The 20,074-nt window shown below is 36.4% G+C and overlaps 3 protein-coding genes across 3 annotated transcripts; 2 read left to right on the top strand and 1 right to left on the bottom strand.

The window, feature by feature from the left end:
* Positions 1 to 1,571: 1,571 nt before the first annotated feature.
* On the top strand, positions 1,572 to 2,468 carry LOC127087485 (uncharacterized). Its single transcript, XM_051028368.1, has 2 exons — positions 1,572 to 1,958; positions 2,054 to 2,468. The coding sequence occupies exons 1-2, from the start codon at positions 1,821 to 1,823 to the stop codon at positions 2,189 to 2,191; spliced, it is 276 nt and encodes a 91-aa protein (XP_050884325.1). The 5' UTR covers positions 1,572 to 1,820; the 3' UTR covers positions 2,192 to 2,468.
* Positions 2,469 to 6,503: 4,035 nt separating this feature from the next.
* Positions 6,504 to 7,816, top strand: LOC127082600 (uncharacterized). The gene is made up of 3 exons (XM_051022828.1): positions 6,504 to 7,043; positions 7,161 to 7,460; positions 7,568 to 7,816. Exons 1-3 carry the CDS (start codon positions 6,504 to 6,506, stop codon positions 7,814 to 7,816), a joined length of 1,089 nt encoding a protein of 362 aa, XP_050878785.1.
* A 7,751-nt stretch (positions 7,817 to 15,567) lies between these two features.
* Positions 15,568 to 18,095, bottom strand: LOC127087484 (glyoxylate/hydroxypyruvate reductase A HPR2). Its single transcript, XM_051028367.1, has 2 exons — positions 17,517 to 18,095; positions 15,568 to 16,316 (listed from the first exon to the last, which is right to left on the bottom strand). Exons 1-2 carry the CDS (start codon positions 17,937 to 17,939, stop codon positions 15,795 to 15,797), a joined length of 945 nt encoding a protein of 314 aa, XP_050884324.1. The 5' UTR covers positions 17,940 to 18,095; the 3' UTR covers positions 15,568 to 15,794.
* Between the last annotated feature and the right edge of the window lie 1,979 nt (positions 18,096 to 20,074).

Here is a 20,074-nt window from a genome sequence, read left to right as displayed (position 1 = left end):
TCTACCTAGATTACAATCCTATCTTCTTTCACATTTCGGTTCATTTGGCATCCATACCTTAATTTGGATCATGACCATCAGGTCAACGCTGAAGACGCGGCCGTATGGACTGCATGCACACCGATAATACGGTTCACAACTGTGGAGATGCACAATAGTGATCGTGTGAAGCTGCAGTTCGGTATGCCCCAAAACATCCCAGATCCCCCAGCTAGCCTAGGAGAATGGCATCTGTGCAAAGTTAACGACCAATGGAACTTCAACCCATGACAAAGCTTCACAAGATCGGAGTGTCGTAAATGGAAGCACCGTCATGACCATGTGTTAACCGACACAGTCATGTCAACTGAAGAAAAACCAAGTCGTACTTATATGGCTTGGTACATATCGCTTGGTTTTCAATTCATCGCTGAGGATATGTACTTGTACGACCCACGCCAGATGACTTACACACCTGACACCTCAACATCAAACCCCTAACAACAGTGTCAGACCGGATACACACAACCCCCTGTCCGTCAAACGTTCCGTTCAACCAACACACAAACATACAACCAAAATATATCATACACCCAACCCCAATATCAAGAGCATACCCTGTACCACCACCAACAAATTGACCATCAACCTGAGACTCAACATCGCTTCGCACCCAACCCGTCACCCTACCAAAGTCGCATAAGCCACAACACCCAATGATCATTCAACACCAACCGCCCCTCCTCCTACCATAGCCAAGAAGCCCAAACCTCACAAAACCAAAACATCCAACAACCCTATCTCTACCAAACACCCCAACAACATTTCCAACCTTTCCTCGACGCATCGTTCACACTCATGTCTCCCTTCAACCGTCCCTGTCGCCAATCAATGAGTCAACCACAACCTAACTTCTCTGGCATGGGTCATGAGCTCAGCTACGGCGATACACCATTGATGCATACTGAAAACTATGCCGACTTGTCTGACTACCTCAACAGGCCTTCTCCTGTAGTTGGAAGTGACGCTCCTGGCCCCTCAGATGCTCAAACACCGGTACCGAATCATCAACGTGGGTTAGGGTCACGGGTTAGGGTAGCTAGAGGATGTAGGACCGGAGGTCGGTTAGGTGATCCCGGTCATCACCATTAGGTTTCTTTGTATAAACAGCAAATTTTATTAATATCAATTGGTCTTATATCAAATTTATCTATCACGTATACCATTTACCAAAAAAAATATCATTTTACACTGAGACTCCAATTGAATTGGCGTCTCCTCTTAAGTACTACACAGGGGCGCCAACCCAATTGGCTAGTACATCTGCCCTAGCCAATCCAATGGCGCCTCCATTCAAGTATTTAAGAGTATGCGTCAATTGAATTGACATCTCCTCTTAAAATGAGATAGTTTGAAAAAAAAATTGAAACCAGAGATACTATGGGAATTTCCTTAAAAAATAAATTATTTTTGTATAAAATTTCAATAAAAAAACTTTCATATTTTTGTAAAAGAATTATATTATATAAACTTTTCCTTTTATTTTTGGCCTCAGCAGCTTTATCTAATCTATTCAGTTCCTTTGAATTTGGACATCAATTTCCTCGTAAAGACAAAAACAAGTCACGACATCGATCATGACGAAAAAAGTATGAGAGAGTTCTTCATAATCCATCCATATAAAAAGGCTAAAACTCTCTCTTAACAAAAGGAGAAATAAAAACAGTAACACTAGAAGCGAAATCATGACTCTTTAGTCTTCAAAATAGAAAGAAAAAAATATCAATATATCAATGTTTAGATCTTAATCATTTGAAGGTTAAGTAGCAAGTTGTTGAAAGATGTTAGAAGGTAAAGCTATGGTAGATGACACTGACATGCCAAGTAAGATGCAGATTCAAGCCATGTCTTATGCTTCTCAAGCTCTTGATCTTTATGATGTTCTTGATTGCGAATCCATTGCTGCTCACATTAAAAAGGTACAATTATTTCACACACACAATACCATGAACTTGTTCTGTCGAAAAAAAAAAAAAACAGTTCTAATGTTGTTGTTTTTTTGTTTGAATTTTAGGAGTTTGATACAAGATATGGTTGTGGATGGCAATGTGTGGTAGGTTCAAGTTTTGGATGTTTTTTCACTCATTCTAAGGGAACTTTCATATACTTTACTCTTGAGACTCTTCATTTTCTCATCTTCAAAGGAGCATGACTACATCAATATCATTTTTCTTTGCATTTGTAATGTTCATTTTAATTTTGTATGTATGATGAATATTTTAGTTTAGTTAGTTCAGTGTTTTTTCATGATGATGTTCTTTAGTTTATCTTTTACTCCTTTGAGAATGTATGGTCACCTTATCCTGAATTTTGTGGATGTTGTTTGTTTTTTTTCTTCCCATCCCTCATTTATCCATAGTGTGATGATATCGATTGTATTAATCCACAAATTTTATCTCAACTATCAAAATTAATATTATTATGTTGTATATTATTATCCTAAATTTTAGAATTGTGTTTGTAAATTTTTTGTGATTATTATCAACTGGTCTAGTAATTATTTAGTATTAAATACTATCATTTTATCATTAATTAAATTTTTGGATTTTTTAAAAATTAAACATTTTTTTAAAAGAAAAAATATTAAATTAATTGATATTTGAAACATGAGTTTTTTTATTTGAAATTAGTTGATATTTTTTTCTGAAATTATGGTTATTTTAGAATTTTTTTGGAAAATATAGTTATTTTAAAAAATATTATAATTTTTTAATTATAATTTTTTTAATTCTTGAAATAACACTTATGAAGAACAATAAATTGGATAGAAAGAAAAAGCAATGGAATCAAAGGTGGACAATACGCAATCGAATCGAATTCATGATAATATATTTACATCAATATGATTGATGAGTGGGGTCAACTTTTTCATTTTAAGTCTTTGATTTGATGTGATGCCATTAGTACTTTTACTTTAATCTTTTCATTTATTCTTCCATCTAAAAATAGAATTATGCTATTTAAACATTTATTCTTCCATCTAAAAATAGAATTTAATTATTTGATCTATTTCATCAATTTTTAGTAAAAAAAAATATTAAATTAAATTCTGGTGACGTAAGTGACAACAAGGTGAATTTTTTTTAAAATAACTATTTTTTAAAAAAATTCAAAAATAACCAATAATTCAAAAAAATTACTAAAATAATCATGTTTTGAAGAGGATGCGCCAGATGAATTGGCGCATCCCCAATGCATGAAGAGGAGATGTCAATAGCATTGGCGCATGCATTGAGCTCCTCATGAGGAGGCGCCAATGCTAGTGGCGCATGCATTGACCCTCATGAGGAGGCGTCAATGCTAGTGACGTTTAGCGTCCTTTGTAGTGTGGACGACAATCCCTCTGGCACCTGCATGTCATGTCATGTGGGCGTCAATCCCTCAGGCGCCCACATGTTTTGTACAATTGATGTTCCGTCTCTATAAATATCACGCCTTGGATGCAATATTTTTCACTCAAACTCATCTCCTAATACCATAATTTGTCTAGTTCAACCACCATCAATTTCAATTTTCTCTGTTTCAACAATGTCTGCATACATTTAGAAATGAAATGCTGATGTAATATTTTCCGTCGTTGCGGCTCCGATACAGATTCGACTTTGGAACACAAATACGTTTGAACGTCTTAATCAAACGTTGTACAGTTGGTTAGATGGAGAAATTGGAGAGGGTGGACGGATTAGAAGAATACAATGGCTTGTGTCCACGTTCAACCAAAACGGAGAAGTGCGTGAATTGGTGGATATTAAGACCGACCAAGACGCTCGTAGGATGATGCATTACATGTTCAAAATTGTTTTGATGGTTGTAATTGCATTGTTCTTGTATTGTATTTGTTATAATTATTTGTGTTACTGTTTATGTAATGGTACTTTCGTCACAGACGTCTAATATGAAATAAATTTAGTTTTTCATATATTACAATAGAGGTACATGTAAATTTATCTGGTTGTGCTCGTTCCAACAGTAGGACAGTTATTACGATTGTGACCTGGCTGACGGCATGAACTACATAGTCTAACCATTTTGTTCGCCGTATCCATTTCGGTTCGAATCCGGGTGCTGTTTGGGCAACCCTTTTTCTTCCTTCGCATTACTTCATTGTGCCAGACGATGTCCCCTTGATATTCTGGCCAATAATCCTCTTTTGCCACTATGGAAAAACTAATTTTATAAATATTTAAAAGACCGACGACTTTGTAAACTTCAGATAGCAAGTAGGATGGATCCCTTCGAACCTTTGAGCATGCCGCAATGACATGGGAGCAGCGGGTACGAAAGGCTTGGAACTTTTCGCAGTCGCACCAACCTCTATCTAGTTTGACTATGTATTGTCCCATCGGCATGCCCTCATTGTGGTCCATGGACTCGGCAACACTATACCAACCTTTAGTTCAGTCAGAGACCGTAACCACGTGTGTGTTTGCTTTGACAATTTCATGTCTGATGAATTTCATTGAGCATCACTGAACAACTGTCCAGATTGCAACACTGAACTCCATTTTGAGCGTTTGGTTTCAAACAGCGCCCCTAGCCTGAAATATGTAGCCTGCACCAAAGCGGTTATTGGTAGGTTTCGGACGCCTTTGAAGACAGAGTTCATTGATTCCACAAGATTTGTTGTCATGTGACCCCAATGCTGACCGTTGTTGTATGCCCTAGTGTTAGCTCAAATTTTCGACGCCCATCCCAAATTACCAAAATTGGAAAATATGCATAGCTGGTTTCGACCAAGAAGTGATTCGACCAGCTGGGAGTAGATCGGCTTAGTTGATTGGATAAAGATCAAGAGATTTGAAATTTAAATAAAGGAGGGAAGATCACCTTCTTCAGAAACCGCAAGGATACGCGTGGAGCAGAGTGAGCGAATGCACGCATGCAGGGTGCCACGTGTATCGACGTGAATGAAGGACCATCAAAGCGATTATTTGATCCAGTATAAATATAGGGTCTTAGTGTTAGAAAATTGTGTGTCAAATTGTGTACAAAATCTGCAAATTTACTAGGTATTCGTGTGAAGAAGAACTGTAAAATGCAGAATGTACGTTGTCTACACCATTGTTTAATCATTTCAAAGCATTATAAATTTGTCTTTACTTTCTCTTCAGAAACACTCTTTCTTGTTCTTTCCTTTCAAACACTTTATTTTTACTTTGTCATTTGCAAATTTAAAGATCCTTTAGTTCCTTTCCTTACCTTAAACTTTTACCTTACAACCTTAAAATTCCAGTGCTTACAAACTTTTTTTATTTTCAAGCCTTTTACAATTCCCGTCATTTACTTCATTTTTCTTTACTAGTTCTAAACGCTAATTTAAGACTTTTCTTTTCGTTCAAGTCACTCTTTTGTCCTTAGTTTTCTTTAAAACTCTGATCTGACGTGTAGTTTGATCATTTATTACTATTACGTTTACGAGACACTTAGCACATGTCCTAGGATCAATCTGATCGATCCTGTGAGTAACCAAATTTAGAAATTTGGGAGATCAGTGGTTGTTTACCAATTTTCAAGGTAAACAAATTGGCACGCCCAGTGAGACCAGTGCTAACGTCACGTATTGTGTAGTATTTTTGATTGCTAAGTTCTGCTTGAGAAAAGAGTCATTGTATGCTTTTAAGAAGTGGTAAAATAGCCATAAACGATGAACGACGAACAGGGAGAGAATCACAGATGGGGATGGCGAATATTAATCCGCTAGAAACTCATAATTCTCAAAATCCATTAACTAGCAACATAGTGTCTCCTTCTTCTTCGGTAGGGACAAACACGGGCACAACGCATCCGTCCGAAATAGTTCTTCCATGGTGAGTTCGATGCCTACGTATTTGATCTCCCATTATGAACCAATTTTGACTTACATTGGACCTACGAGACCTCCCCACACTCCTTCACCAATTAGGGACATCCCAAATAGGTCGTTGGTACCCCCTAGTTTCTCAATACCATTTAGCGGTCGAGAACAACCGTATGGAATGCCAACTTCAATGATGGTTAATCTACAGAATATGGGTTCTACTTTTTTGGAACCGGCGGCTAACATAAATTCACCAGTGCAAGGGTCCGGGATAAACGTGGGTCGAACCAATCAAGCGTTAGATCTAAGACACCTAGTACAACTACCCACTCTGACCAATAATTCTGCGGCGGCATGGAGGCAACAGATGGACAAAAGCAATCATGAAATGGTCCAGATGTTAACTCAAACTTTGACCATTATGCTAGATCCTCTGATTCAGAATACAACTCAGTCGAATCAACAGATGACAACATAAGTGGCTCGAGTGTCTGAGTTTCTTAGTATACCTTAGCACCAGCGTCCCATGCCTAGGGATTGGGGAAGAGAGAATCAAGAGCCCACGTTTGAGGAGGACCTCACCATTAACCAGATCCCACAAAATCAAGGGGGAGTAGTAGTACACCCTAGGATTGAACCACATGTACCCAGGGAACCAAGGGTGTTAATGGTAAATAGGAATCAAAATGCCAATGATATCATACGGCAAGTTCGACATGATGATGTGGCAGCAGATAATAACCTAGCAGCTATAGCCGAAAGAATTATGGTTCGAAATAGGGTAAATTTTGGACTTAGAAGACCAAATTATATGTCGCCTTTAGCAGAATATGTCTTACAAACAGATGCTCCCCTGAGGACCAAAATCCCCAAATTCACCAAGTTTGCTGGGGATATTACTGAGTCTACTGTCGAACACGTGGCGAGATATCTAATCGAAGCTGGAGATATGTCAAATAAAGAGAGTCTTCGGATGCAATTTTTTCCAAGTTCTCTTACAAAGAATGCTTTCACATGGTTCACAACTTTGCCCCAGAATTCGATCCACTCATGGAACCAGCTAGAAAGAATGTTCCATGAACAGTTCTACATGGGGAAAACGAAGATAAGTTTGAAAGAGTTGGCTAGTGTCAGACGAAAATTCACTGAGCCAATTGGCGACTACCTGAATAAATTTCGACTACTCAAAGCCAGGTGTTTTACGCAAGTACCAGAGCATGAGTTGGTCGAAATGGCCGCTAGGGGCCTTAACTATTCGATTAGAAAGAAATTGGATACTCAATACCTAAGGGATATGACTCAGTTGGCTGACAGAGTTTGACAGGTCGAACGTTTAAAAGAAGAAAAGGCTAGGACGAACAAAGGTAAAAGGGTAGTCTATGTAGATTTTAGGAAAGATCACGAGGATTCAGGTCATGAAGTTCCAGACTTCGACGATACTGAGATCGATCTTGCTGAATTGACATATGGGCCACCATATGCGTGCAAAGTTTTAGCTCCTTCGAACGGGAAAAACCCTGTTGAACCTGAAAAGAATGACAAGTTTCCTAAGAAAACATATACATTCGACGTTACAAAATGTGACGAAATTTTTGACTTACTGGTCAAAGATGGTCAAATGATAGTACATCTGGGTGCTAAAGTACCCCCTTTAGAACAAAGAAAGAAACGAGGATTTTATAAATACCATAATTTTTTGGGTCATAAAACGTCTCAATGTTTTCTTTTCAGGGATCTGGTGCAGAATGCAATCCAGGAGGGAAGCTCAAGTTCGGTGATAAGCCACAGAGCCAGATGAAAATCGACTCCGATCCTCTACAAATTGCTGAAGCTCATTATACTGAGCCAGAGGAGGTGAATTTCATTGATGTTGCTGATGATTTTTGTATGACCGAAGTTACTGAAGACTTTGTCCATAGGCCTGTCATGGTTAGAGTACATGAGTACTTCGAGCAGGCACCTCTTGACGGTTTGGCCTAAAGGGGTACAGAGGATGTCAAGAAAGAAAATGTTGAAGCCTCAGATGTCGAGGGTGCTGGAAATTCAAAGTTAGTGATGATCACTAAAGAAACCGCTGATAACTTCATTCAGCTGGACAAGGCCACTGACGGCCTTCAAAAACAATTCCAAAAGTTGGATATTACTGAGGATATCCACATGGAAGTTAATATGGTGGAGGTATCTCGAGAAGTCTCAATGGAAGTCGATGATGAATGTCGACAAGAGGAATACAACAAGGTCGCCTTCCCTCAGGAGGAAGAAACACTGTCGGACTTCCTCCGAAGGTGCCAAAAAAAGAAATCGGAAGTTATGTTATGCCTCAGGTGCAATGTTGTCTTTGACAAAAGGGAAGCTCAGAATATGGAAGGGGTTAGGAAAGTGAATCGCCAAAATGGCCATAAAGCCATTCACAATAATCAAGCGGGTAAGCTAGAAAGGTTCTTTGATCCCATGAGATATCCTGATCCTAGGCGCCCCATGGTGAAGTTGAGTGAAACCAATCAAGCTGGACGAAACTTCCAACCCATGACCTTTAAGCCAAGCATCGAAGGATCGAATGGGAAGTGGGTTAAGCAGGCTGAGGGTAGGAAACATGGCCATGGAAAGTGGCAGAACTTCGAGGTTGAAAGAGGTTCATCGCTGGCCTACCGACAGGAATTTCAGTCCAACAAAAGGACCGCACATGTGTCTGAAAACTCTAAAGGAAAGAATCCTATGACAAGGTCCCAATGGATAAGAGAACAAAGAAGGCGAAAAGCCAAAAGAGAAGCTGGCGAAATGGACCAGGCTGAATCAAGTACCAACGTGATGGTGAAGAAAAAGGATGGCCCTAACTTCACCAAAAGAGATCCCAAGATTTCAAATAAGACAGTCGGAGAAAATCAGATGGCTGTCGAAGATGAGTTATTAATTGACAACTTCGACTCTGGTTCGGAGGATTCCTTAGACATTTTAGTCGGATTAGTATCCGTAATGCCCAGACAATTCGATCGGATCACCAAAGTCGATGATAATGATAGTATCACCGAGAGGGAAATGGCCGCCCAAAAACCGATATGTCACTATATAATGAACAATGGCTGTGTCGAGGAGCAGAATGCTTTTATCGAGAGACCCAGTGACACCATGAAGAGCCATTTGAAACCCTTTTTCATCACCGGAAAAGTCGAAAACATCCCAGTTACTAAAATACTGGTAGATTATGGAGCGACTGTGAATTTGATGCCCCATCGCATGTTGGCGAAAATTGGCAAATATGACACTGATGCCAAACCTCATAATATGGTGTTAACCAATTATGAAGGCAAAGTAGGTTCCACCCTGGGGGCTATCCAAGTCAAATTGACTGTGGGAACGATCACTAGGTCCACAATGTTCATGATTATGGAAACGCAGGCAAACTATAACATGTTGCTGGGAAGAGAATGGATCCATGGAGTTGGAGTCGTCCCATCTTCGATGCACTAGAGGATTATAATCTGGCATCCAGATGGCATTGTCGAAAATATAGAGGCGGATCAGGGGTATTTCAAAACCCCTATCAATCATGTTGACAGACGCCAATTCGACAAGCACTTAGCCACTATAGCTCTTTGTGATTCGGCTGAGTTTGTGTTCACCCCTGATGACAACACCTACTGTTCCTTATCACTTCACCCCCACTATGGTTTCCGGTGGGACAGAGAGGTAGTGGGCGAAGACAACTTCGGATATTTAGGAGTAGCTGGAATTAACCCCATAGGGTGGGGAAGTGAGTTCAGTGATGATGACTGAGTTTGCAGCTTTAAAGAGGATTTCGACCGACATAGCCGAAAACAAACAACAATTGGCCTTAGATCCCGAAGTAAAAAAAATGGTTGTCGAAGCCAGTGAAATTTTTCCACAAGTAGGTCCTGGGAAAGACTTTGACCCAAGACCACATGACGAAGGTCAAGACGAAGAGCAAGACCAGAGGCTTGATGTGATCTATGATGACGAGCCTTTGGGTTTCGAGAAGGACCCGCTAGCGACCAATATTAAGATGTTGGCTCAAGATCCCCTTGAAGAAGTGGACTTAGGAGAGGGGGTAATATAAAAGCCAACTTACATCATCGCCAACATTCATCCTCAACTCAAGATCGAAGTGGTCCAATTGATGAGAGAGTTTAAAGACTACTTTGCATGGGACTACGATGAAATGATTGGTTTAAGCAGGGAGCTGGTCGAATTGAAATTGTCAATTAAACCTGGAAAGAAGCCGGTGAAGCAGAATCCAAGACGATTTGCTCCAACAATATTGTCGAAGATCAAGGAGGAAGTTTAAAGACTTCTCCATTGTAACTTCATTCGTACTGCCAGGTATATCGAATGGTTAGCTAACATTGTGCCAGATGTAAAAAGAATGGTACGTTAAGGGTTTGCATAGATTTTAGAGATTTGAATACTGCAACCCCCAAAAGATGAATATTCAATACCGGTGGCGTAAATGTTGGTCGATTCTGCCGCATGTTATGAATATATAAGCATGCTTAACGGGTATTCTGGGTACAATCAAATATTCATTGCCGAAGAAGATGTCCCAAAAACGGCGTTTCGTTGCCCTGGAGCCTTAGGCACCTATGAATGGGTAGTGATGTCTTTCGGTTTGAAAAATGCAGGGGAAACCTACCAAAGGGCGATGAATTCAATCTTCCATTATTTCATAAAGACTTTTATGCAAATCTATATAGACGATATCGTTGTTAAGTCTATTTCAGGGAAAAGTCATATAGAACACCTTCGAATATCTTTCGAAAGAATGAGAAAATATGGTCTAAAAATGAACCCTCTAAAATGTGCTTTTTGTATGCAGGTTGGGGATTTTCTAAGTTTTGTGGTCCATAAAAAAAGGATCTAAATAAACCAGAATAAAACCAAAGCCATCATGGAAGCGAAAGTTCCATAAATGAAGAAAGGTTTGGAGTCATTGTTGGGCAAGATCAATTTCCTAAGGAGATTCATCTCAAACCTTAGTGGGAAGACGCAAGCATTTTTTCTTTTGCTTCGACTCGACAAGGAAGTGTTTGAATGGGGGAAAGCTCAGCAAGTAGCGTTCGATAAGATTAAAGCATACTTGAGCCACCCACCAATCTTGACGCCACCTTGTAGAAATAAAAGTATGAGATTATACATATATGCATCTGATAAAACCTTAGGGAGCATGTTAGCACAAGAGGATGATAATGGTTTCGAAAGAGCCATTTACTACCTCAGTAGGGTTTTAAACGATGCAGAGACTAGGTATAGCATAATCGAGAAGTTATGTTTATGCTTATATTTCTCTTGTACGAAATTGAAGCATTATATCAAACCTGTTGACGTGTATGTTTCATCTCTTTATGATATTATTAAACATATGTTATCTAAACCAATTTTGCATAGTCGAATTAGGAAATGGGCATTAGCATTAACTGAGTTTTCCTTAACATACATGCCATTAAAAGCTGTGAAAGGCCAAGTGGTAGCAGACTTTATAGTCGATCACTCCATTGATGTCGACGCTTTGAACTATGTTGAATTAGGGCCGTGGAAGTTATACTTTGACGGATCTAGTCATAAAAATGACACAGGTGTCAGGATCGTAATTATTTCTCCAAATAAAATTCCAACAAAATTCCAGTACAAAGTAGAAGGCATTTGTTCAAATAACGAAGATGAATACGAAGCCCTCATAGCAGGACTTGAAATGTTATTGGAATATGGGGAAACTCGGGTCGAGATAATGGGAGACTCAGAGTTAGTCATAAAACAGATCACGAAAGAATATAGATGTGTTAAGGAGAATTTGATCATGTATTTTATAATTGTCAGTCGATTGTTAAAAAAGTTCGAAATGGTTTATATTCGACATATACCACGAATAGAGAACATGATAGCTAATGATCTGGCTCAAATTGCATCCGGCTACAAAATTTCAAAGGAAAAGTTGCACAAAGTCATAGAAGTCATAGGAAAGGTGGTGGCAACCAGATTAACTCCGTTAGATTTAGAAAGGACAAGGCTAGGATGTGCTGATGAAGGAAATTTCAAAATATTGGCGATAGACAGTTTGACGGATGAAGACTGGAGAAAGCCAATAGTAGTATACATGCAGAATCCCATAACATCTATTGATCGAAGAACCAGGTATCAAGCATTACGTTATGTTCTTCTGGGTTCAGAGTTATTTAAGAAATCTCCTGAAGGAATTCTGCTGAAATGCCTTAGTGAGTCAGAGGTATACTTTTCCCTTTCAACTGTACATAGTGGAACATGTGGGGCACACCAAGTTGGTCATAAGATGAAATGGATTTTACCATCAAGGAGTGTATTGGCCTACTATGTTGAAAGACTGCGTTGAATTCACGAAGGGATGCCAAGAGTGTCAGTGCATGCAGGCATACAACATGTCCCGTAAAGGATCCAGTTGGTTGGCAGTGACAGAAAGGTCGGGGTAAAATCCTCGTGCGTGCTCCAATGTCTGATTTCGAACCTAGTACATGGACTTCATAGCTTTCTAAAGGGACTCTTGAGATTTCCGTCATGCAGTGTAACACCCTAAAAAAACCACTTATAAATATATAGAATTATAGGTAATTTCAATACTCAAACATAGGGTGTCACACACACTTTATCATTACATGTTCGTCTTTATTAGATTCATCACAACAGAATTAACAAAATAAAATAACTCTAGTAATCTCATAAAATAATTCAAATATCTCATAATTAAAAATTATCTCAAATCTTCTCAAAGGGAGCAAATAGTGCTCAAAACAGAATACTCTCAAACTCGAAACAAAATAGAAACATTTCCCCCAAGTGAAAAGACAGATGAAGAGACCAAATATGTCATCCTCCAAGCCAAAAACTATTAAGGCTCCTCTACCTGGATATCTGCACCACCAGGGTGAAGTACAAACATAAAAAAACAACAGGGGATGAGAATACATTCATATATAGATAGTATGCATAAACAACAAGGATAGATAAAGAACGTGTTATAAGTATCACAACTCATATCAACTACTAGGACAATATTTGTAACATAAACTCATACAAAACAACCAAATCAACTCATACAATCAAATTGCTCACTCACATAAACTCATATAAACAAATAACCCATACTCAATATAGATGTGTATTTAGTGCTCGAATCCTCAACTCTATATGCATGTGGTACAGAGTTTTGTATGATCAGAGTTATGTTATTGATTATCATCCTGCCACGGTCCCTTTTCTAAATCGGGCCGCCCCAAAGTTCGCCTCTCTCGAGTCGGGTAACTCTACGACTCATGAAAGCATGTAATGTAACTTAACTCTATCAATACTCGTTCAATCAATTGATCACAATCTAGTATAAACTCAACCGTTTCATGCATAATAATTGTCAATTCGATAAAATATATCGATCCAAGATTTACTATTAGCCAAGATTTTTCGATCAACTTATAAAGGAACCAAGCCACTTAAGAAACATACAATACATCTATTAACCTCTTATATAAACACTTATATAATTTCTAAACAAATCGATGTGGAATTTAGTACTAATTGGTATTGGAAAAACTTTTAATTTTCCTGCAAAAATGGTGTTCTATTATCAACAATTTCCACAATCACTTAGAAGCACATCAACTGCATGATAGTCACTTAAAAGGTAAAGTCTGATATCTCACTTAGGGTGAATACATGTGGTATCTCCACACACACTCTCTCTTTTTAGTGACATGACTTTGACATGTTTATGTTTTTGATAATCACTTAAAAGGTGAACTTATAAACATTGAAACATCCATTTATGTTTGTATGCATAATTTCTCTAATGACATCGTCAAGATCGGTCCAATCAATCTGGGGATCCTGTTATAATTTAAAAAATATTAATTTTTATATTGATTTTTTTTAAGAAAATCGATAAAAATGTCTAGATTTTAAAAATAAATTATGATTTTACACATCTTTTTAAGAAACATGTGTAAAATAGATTTTGAAAATAAACTATAAGTATACACCTGTTGTCAAAAGAATAGGTTTAAAGTGTATTTCTTTTTAAATTAAAAAAAATGACCCTCTAAAACTTGGGATCCAGTGCTGTAGTACATAGTGCACTTGCATTTGGTCGATCCTGATCATCGTGAATTTATGTGTTATGCATGATAATTACGATGACTTATGAGGTTGGATTCTTAATCTTAGATTAGAAGTGTTGGAACCGGTCTTGATAGAACAAGATCCAATCACTTTCTCGATTGATTTAAGATTCTTGTTCTTCACTCTTCACTTGAGTGATTCAACCACACAATTGGTTGCAAGATGATTCCTTTGCATAATAATTTGAAAAAGAAAAGAAATTTAATTGAAGTTATGAGAGAGAAGATAGAATTGAGAGAACATTGATTATTGAAGTGAAAGAAAAAAATGTATTGAACTTCTCTTGATCTCACTCTTCTGATCCCTGTTCTTTTTACGAATACAAAATGTCTTCCTATTTATAATGAGACTATTTGCACATCACACAATTTCAAACTAATTAACTAATTTCGACAAACTGTATTCGACTCTGCCGAATACATACGACTTTGACTACTACAAATTATATTCAACTCTATCGAATACATGCAGATTCAACTTTATCAAATACTTGCATATTCGCTCCGTCGAATTCTGCATCTATAACATACTTAACACGAAGAATTACATATTTAACGAGAGAGACAATTTCTTCTATTAGATATAGTACAGCAATCCTGAAGCAGTTGATGACACTTTTGATATTTCTGAAAAATAGGAAATACAAAACATAAGGAAAGTAAATAGATTCTCATATCATATACAATTTAACATGTAAAGATAAAGTGTGATCTTTCACTATCTACATAGAGAGATAAACAAGTCAGAAATTAAGATGGATGGTGAAAGATCATATTTTGTGGTATCAATTCAATTACTCACAAGAGGATTTACTCCCCACGTACCATACATGCACACCAACAAATGCCTTTGCTCATAATTGCTTACTTGCTTTCCCACATCAACTCGCTAATCGCAAGTATGAGAACTAAAACAACAGCAAAAATTTCATTATTCTCTATAAATTGCAAGTATGCTATAGTCACAAGGATGACTCAGCCACCAATAAAACAGTCCGGTATCAGTGACAGAACATCATCTTAATTCTCAAGGTTATTAGATAAGGTTATAACTTATATATACCATAAGAAAAAGTTTAAACTAGAAAGTAAATGAACTCTTTAGTACAATATTTTAAAATCATCTATTAGAAAAATATTCATATGAATGCCACCGACAAAGAAGCCATAAGGCCACTAGGGAAGAAAAGAGGGGAAATGGTTGGTAAGACGATATCAAAATTACATTTAAACTATTTAAAATTTACGTTAGTGAAAGGACTCAAACCAATTAATGTAAGAACTGACCTCAAAGCAGATTAGAAGGTCCAATAGACCAGATCATGGTGGTGTAAACCAAAAAAAAAATTGATTCTTAAAGTGATCAATTTTGTCTTGCATTTTCAAAAATAATGAAAATTACAAAAAAAAAATTAAAATATTTTTTGAATTATTCATTTTTAACTAAGATTTTATCTTCTCATCCATAACTTCTAAAAAAATCTCATATTCTTATTAGCAGTTCATTCTAAAAAATGATAACTAAAAGAGCTGTCACAAATTAAAGAGCCTTAACTTTCCACGCAAAAGAATACCTACTAGAAAGAGAAAAAGAGGCGAACGTTTGCTTAAATTATGCAACCCATGGAAGAGACAGCATTTGAGATGTTGTTACATATTTTTTCTTGCATACAAGAACAGCAATGAAAGACAAGCTTTATTTGAATAAAATCATGCGTCCAGCATCAGCCAAGAAATGTCCAGAACACCATAAATTATGTAACATTGGCACCAATATTCAATATATAATAAGTCAATCAATGAAATCACAAGACTGGTGTCAAAAGTGGCTTGCCACTAAAGTGAGCCTCCAAGTTTGCAATCACAAGATCTGCCATGTCTTTGCAAGTTTCTTCAGTATCACTTGCTACATGAGGAGTGAGCACAACATTATCAAGGCTCAATAACTCCTCCGGAACATCGGGTTCATTCTCAAACACATCAAGGCCTGCTCCACCTAACCGTCCTTCGACCAAAGCAGACACAAGTTCGAGTTCGTCGATGATCGGTCCACGTCCAATGTTGACAATAACCCCTTTTGGGCCCAATGCATCAATAACTTCACGGTTCACAATATGTCGCGTTTGTTCGGTTAGAGCACATGCGACAACAAGTACTTGAGAGTTAGCTGCCAAATCAAGGATGTTAGGGTAATACTTGTATGATCCTGCCTCTGGTTTTTGAGATCTTGAGTGGTAACTAACTGGACACCCAAATGCTGCAGCTCTCTTTGCTATTGCTGAACCTATTCTTCCCAAACCAACAACTCCAACTTCTTTACCACTAAACTGAAATACACAGTAAAACAATTACTCACACAATTATATTATATAATTGTATCATCATCTATAACTATGTATAATGGCAAAACATGGTTTTAGCCTAGTCTATTTTTGTTTCAATTATACCATTTTTAATTTTTATTTTTAAAATCAACTTCTCTATATCTCTTTTGTTCAATTGTTTTTTTTTAATTTTATAAATAATTTAAATTAAAATAAAAAATAAAAACACAAAAAATACCGTTTATATTTTTACCCGTCAGCACATTAAAAATATGCGGACAGACGACGAGTAGAGGAGTGCTCGTCCTGATGCTAGTACAATTTAAATTAAACAATTTGTTTTTTTTTTTAAAACTCAAGAGCCAGGAGCAATAATTACATAACTATATAGTTATTATTGAAGATGATTCATAGACATAAATGAGAAGTAGGGGGCCGAGCAGCGTAGCAACACAAAGCTCCCTCCACCCCGCCTACAAAGCTCCCTCCACCCCGCCCTTGTGTGAGTGTAATTCAATGCTTGCAATCGCAGAGATTAATCCTTCAAACATAGGACAACCAAAATAGACATAACAGTATAGACTAATCCTTCGAGATGGAAAATATCACAATAAACGCAACTACAAAAACTAATTCATCAAGTCGAGGAAGACCACAATAGACATTAGACGCAACCTCAGCCTAATCCTTCGAACAGGAGGACCAACATGACCTTAATTTCATAGACTAATCCTTCTAATAGAGGAGGAGAACCAAGATAATCGTAACATCATAGACTAATCTCTCGAGATGGGAAATATCACAATAGACAGCAACTATAAAAACTAGTAATCCACTAAATATCACATGCAATTGCAAAAACTAATCCATTAATCCATCTAAGAGTCTAGGAGACCACCACAATAGATATTAGGGGCAATCATGAGGAGGCCCACAATAGGCACAAATGCATAGACTAGTTCATAGGAACATAACAAGTAGCAAAAACTCTCTCAAGATATTAAATTAAATTAATCATTTGAAAAAAAAAGTAAAATATACATAAAACAAGGGTAAAAGTGAAAACAAAAAGCATACTCTAAAATATAAATAAATAAATAAAATAATAAAAAAAACTATAACTTAATAAAAACAAACGATATATTTACAAACAAAAACTATTTAATAACAATATATAATAAAAAAAAATTTAAGAGTAAGGACCTTTGTAGTTAATGGATAATGAGAATGTTTCCAAAGCCCATTCTTGACAAAGCCATCACTATTCGGAATCTTCCTGAACACAGCCAAAGCAAGACCAATAGCGTGATCAGCAACATCATCCGTCAACACATCAGGCGTATTAGTAACTCGAATTCCTCTCTCTCTGCATTTCCCGATATCAATTTTATCAAATCCAACGCTGTTAGTGGAAACAATCTCCAGATTCGGAAGAGAGTCGATAGTTTTTGCGTCGGCACAGGATTTGGCGTCGCAAACGAATGCACGAACTGAATCGGCGTGCGTTTCGGAAAAAGCTTCGATGGAAGAATAGGTCCAGAGTTTGAAGAGGTTGAAACGGTTGGCGAGTTTTTCGGCGAGGTTGCTCGGCATTGGGATGGCCATTAGAACGCCGACGGATTTCATTGCGACGGAGAGAGTTAGGGTTTAAGGGTTAGTGTGTTTTGCTGTGTGGAATGCAGTAAAACTCTGTTATAGACTAATGTTGTTTATTTATTGCCATTGATACAATATAATATTAATACTGGTAAATTATATTCGGGGCCAAATGCATTCCCTATTTTAATTCAAATCTAATTTTAATCCTTCTCTACTGTCAACTTTAATTTATATATTTTTTGACTGCATGTGATTATCCGATCCGATCCAATCCAATCCATTAATTGAATTCGCGAACTATTTCTAATATCAAATGATTTCAACTTTTCCATTTTCATTCCAATTGATTCAAGAATGAAAGAATGTCTCCTTCCCATGTCTCCAATTGATTCAAATTTCAATTACCCCTATTAAATCAACCTCTACCGTTGAACCAACTATTGCTATTTTTTAATACTTATCCTAAGGGATAATTGACTAAATACGACAAACAAATTTAACATTCATTCGAAAATACAGTTTTAGTCAAATTTACTTATCCTAATCCTGAAAAGAATAAAATTATTAGAGAAAAAATCAATTAACAATCATTGTCCAAACCAAGTAATGAAGCATTGTTTTAAATTGAAATTATAGGGCATACTCTTGCAAAGAAAAGCTTATTAATATAAGTATTTATGTATTTTTTTGTTATAAAACTAAAATAAGAGAGAGAAATTACAATCTTAAAAAATAAATAAAGTTTGTACAATCGGGACACCAACTTTAGCGGATGTGTTAGAGTTTTGTTATAAAATAAATAGTATAACTGTCTTTCTAAAGGATGTTAATAATTCTAAATATAGGGTTTTCAAAACAAAATATCTTAAAATAATTTGCATGTTTATTATGATAAGTAATGTTATTCATACAATAAGAACATTGTCATGAACAGTACGTGGACATATCTGGTGAATAATATCCATCAACCGTATCTTTAAATAGTGAAATAAATGTAGTTAATTAAATTTAAAAAATTGGTCATAAAGTGATGAAATTGATTAATAAACATCCGGGTAATAAAAGTAATTTTTAATAACAAAAATAGTTGGTTAATGAAATTATTCAAATATTAAAAATATTTTTTAATACTAAACAAATGGATTAATAAAATATAAAATGAAGTTATGAAGTTGGTTATTCACACAATTTTATATAAGTATTATTTAATCTAAAAGATATATATTTAAAAATAAATAAATTAATATTATAATAGTTTATTATTCACCGAATTAGTGAACAGTAAAATACGATGTAGGTGTGAGGTATTACGGTAAGAATATCATTTTTGTTATTATGATACTTATTCAAAATCATTTTTGTTATTATGATACTTATTCAAACGGTATTGATGAGTATGATAACGAGGGATCAGTTTCTCGAGGAGAGGTTTAAAAGATTTTGAGAGATTCGATAATGAGACCTAATTGAACTTTAATTTAAATGACAATGAGATCTAATTGAAAATTTGTAATGAAACATGAAGATGAAAATGGCAAGATCACGCAACATTTAGACGAAATGGAAAATAATAAAGTTAATGAGAAACAAATTGATACAGTAGATAGTTAACCCTAACTAATTTCTATTTTTAGTTAAGTAGTAGTTACAAAGTAGTTAGGGTTGTTCCTTGGAGTCTAAGCAACAATATTGTATAGTTAGAACACCATGACTTGTGATGGAAGTCTTTGGAGTCCCAACATAGTTAACGTCACTCCAAAATTGGATGGACCTATCTATCTTGTCATGGAGTGAATCCATGACACGTGCTTTGGGCGCCAAGAACAAATTCAAATGTGTTTATGGAACCACTTAAATCCCTACAATTGATGATCTTAATTTTGCACAATGGAAAAGATGCAACCATCTTATTCATTTATGGATAATCAATTCAATTTCTGATCAGATTGCTTCCACCATTGTTTTGCATGAAACTGCACTAGATGTATTGAATGATTTTCATGAAAGACTCTCAAAGGTTGAGAGTGTTAGAATCTTTACTCTTTAATCACAAATCAATAATCTGAAACAAAATTCGATAACAATCATGGAGTATTTCCTCGAGTTAAAAAGGCTTTAGGAAGAACTAAATTTCCATTGCCATATACCTATGTGTACTTGCA

This window comes from Lathyrus oleraceus, chromosome 5, assembly GCF_024323335.1.
Source record: "Lathyrus oleraceus cultivar Zhongwan6 chromosome 5, CAAS_Psat_ZW6_1.0, whole genome shotgun sequence".
NCBI lineage: Eukaryota > Viridiplantae > Streptophyta > Magnoliopsida > Fabales > Fabaceae > Lathyrus > Lathyrus oleraceus.
This window is presented reverse-complemented; position numbering and strand designations above follow the sequence as displayed.

Excerpts from the sequence above, each read along its gene's own strand:
- LOC127087485 (XM_051028368.1), top strand. The coding sequence starts at position 1,821 with ATGTTAGAAGGTAAAGCTATGGTAGATGACACTGACATGCCAAGTAAG. Across the intron at positions 1,959-2,053 it reads TTGCTGCTCACATTAAAAAG|GAGTTTGATACAAGATATGG; the intron begins GTACAATTATTT and ends TTTGAATTTTAG.
- LOC127082600 (XM_051022828.1), top strand. The coding sequence starts at position 6,504 with ATGGTAAATAGGAATCAAAATGCCAATGATATCATACGGCAAGTTCGA. Across the intron at positions 7,044-7,160 it reads AAGCCAGGTGTTTTACGCAA|GTCGAACGTTTAAAAGAAGA; the intron begins GTACCAGAGCAT and ends AGAGTTTGACAG. Across the intron at positions 7,461-7,567 it reads TCAAAGATGGTCAAATGATA|GGATCTGGTGCAGAATGCAA; the intron begins GTACATCTGGGT and ends TTTTCTTTTCAG.
- LOC127087484 (XM_051028367.1), bottom strand. The coding sequence starts at position 17,939 with ATGAAATCCGTCGGCGTTCTAATGGCCATCCCAATGCCGAGCAACCTC. Across the intron at positions 16,317-17,516 it reads ATTATCCATTAACTACAAAG|TTTAGTGGTAAAGAAGTTGG; the intron begins GTCCTTACTCTT and ends TGTGTATTTCAG.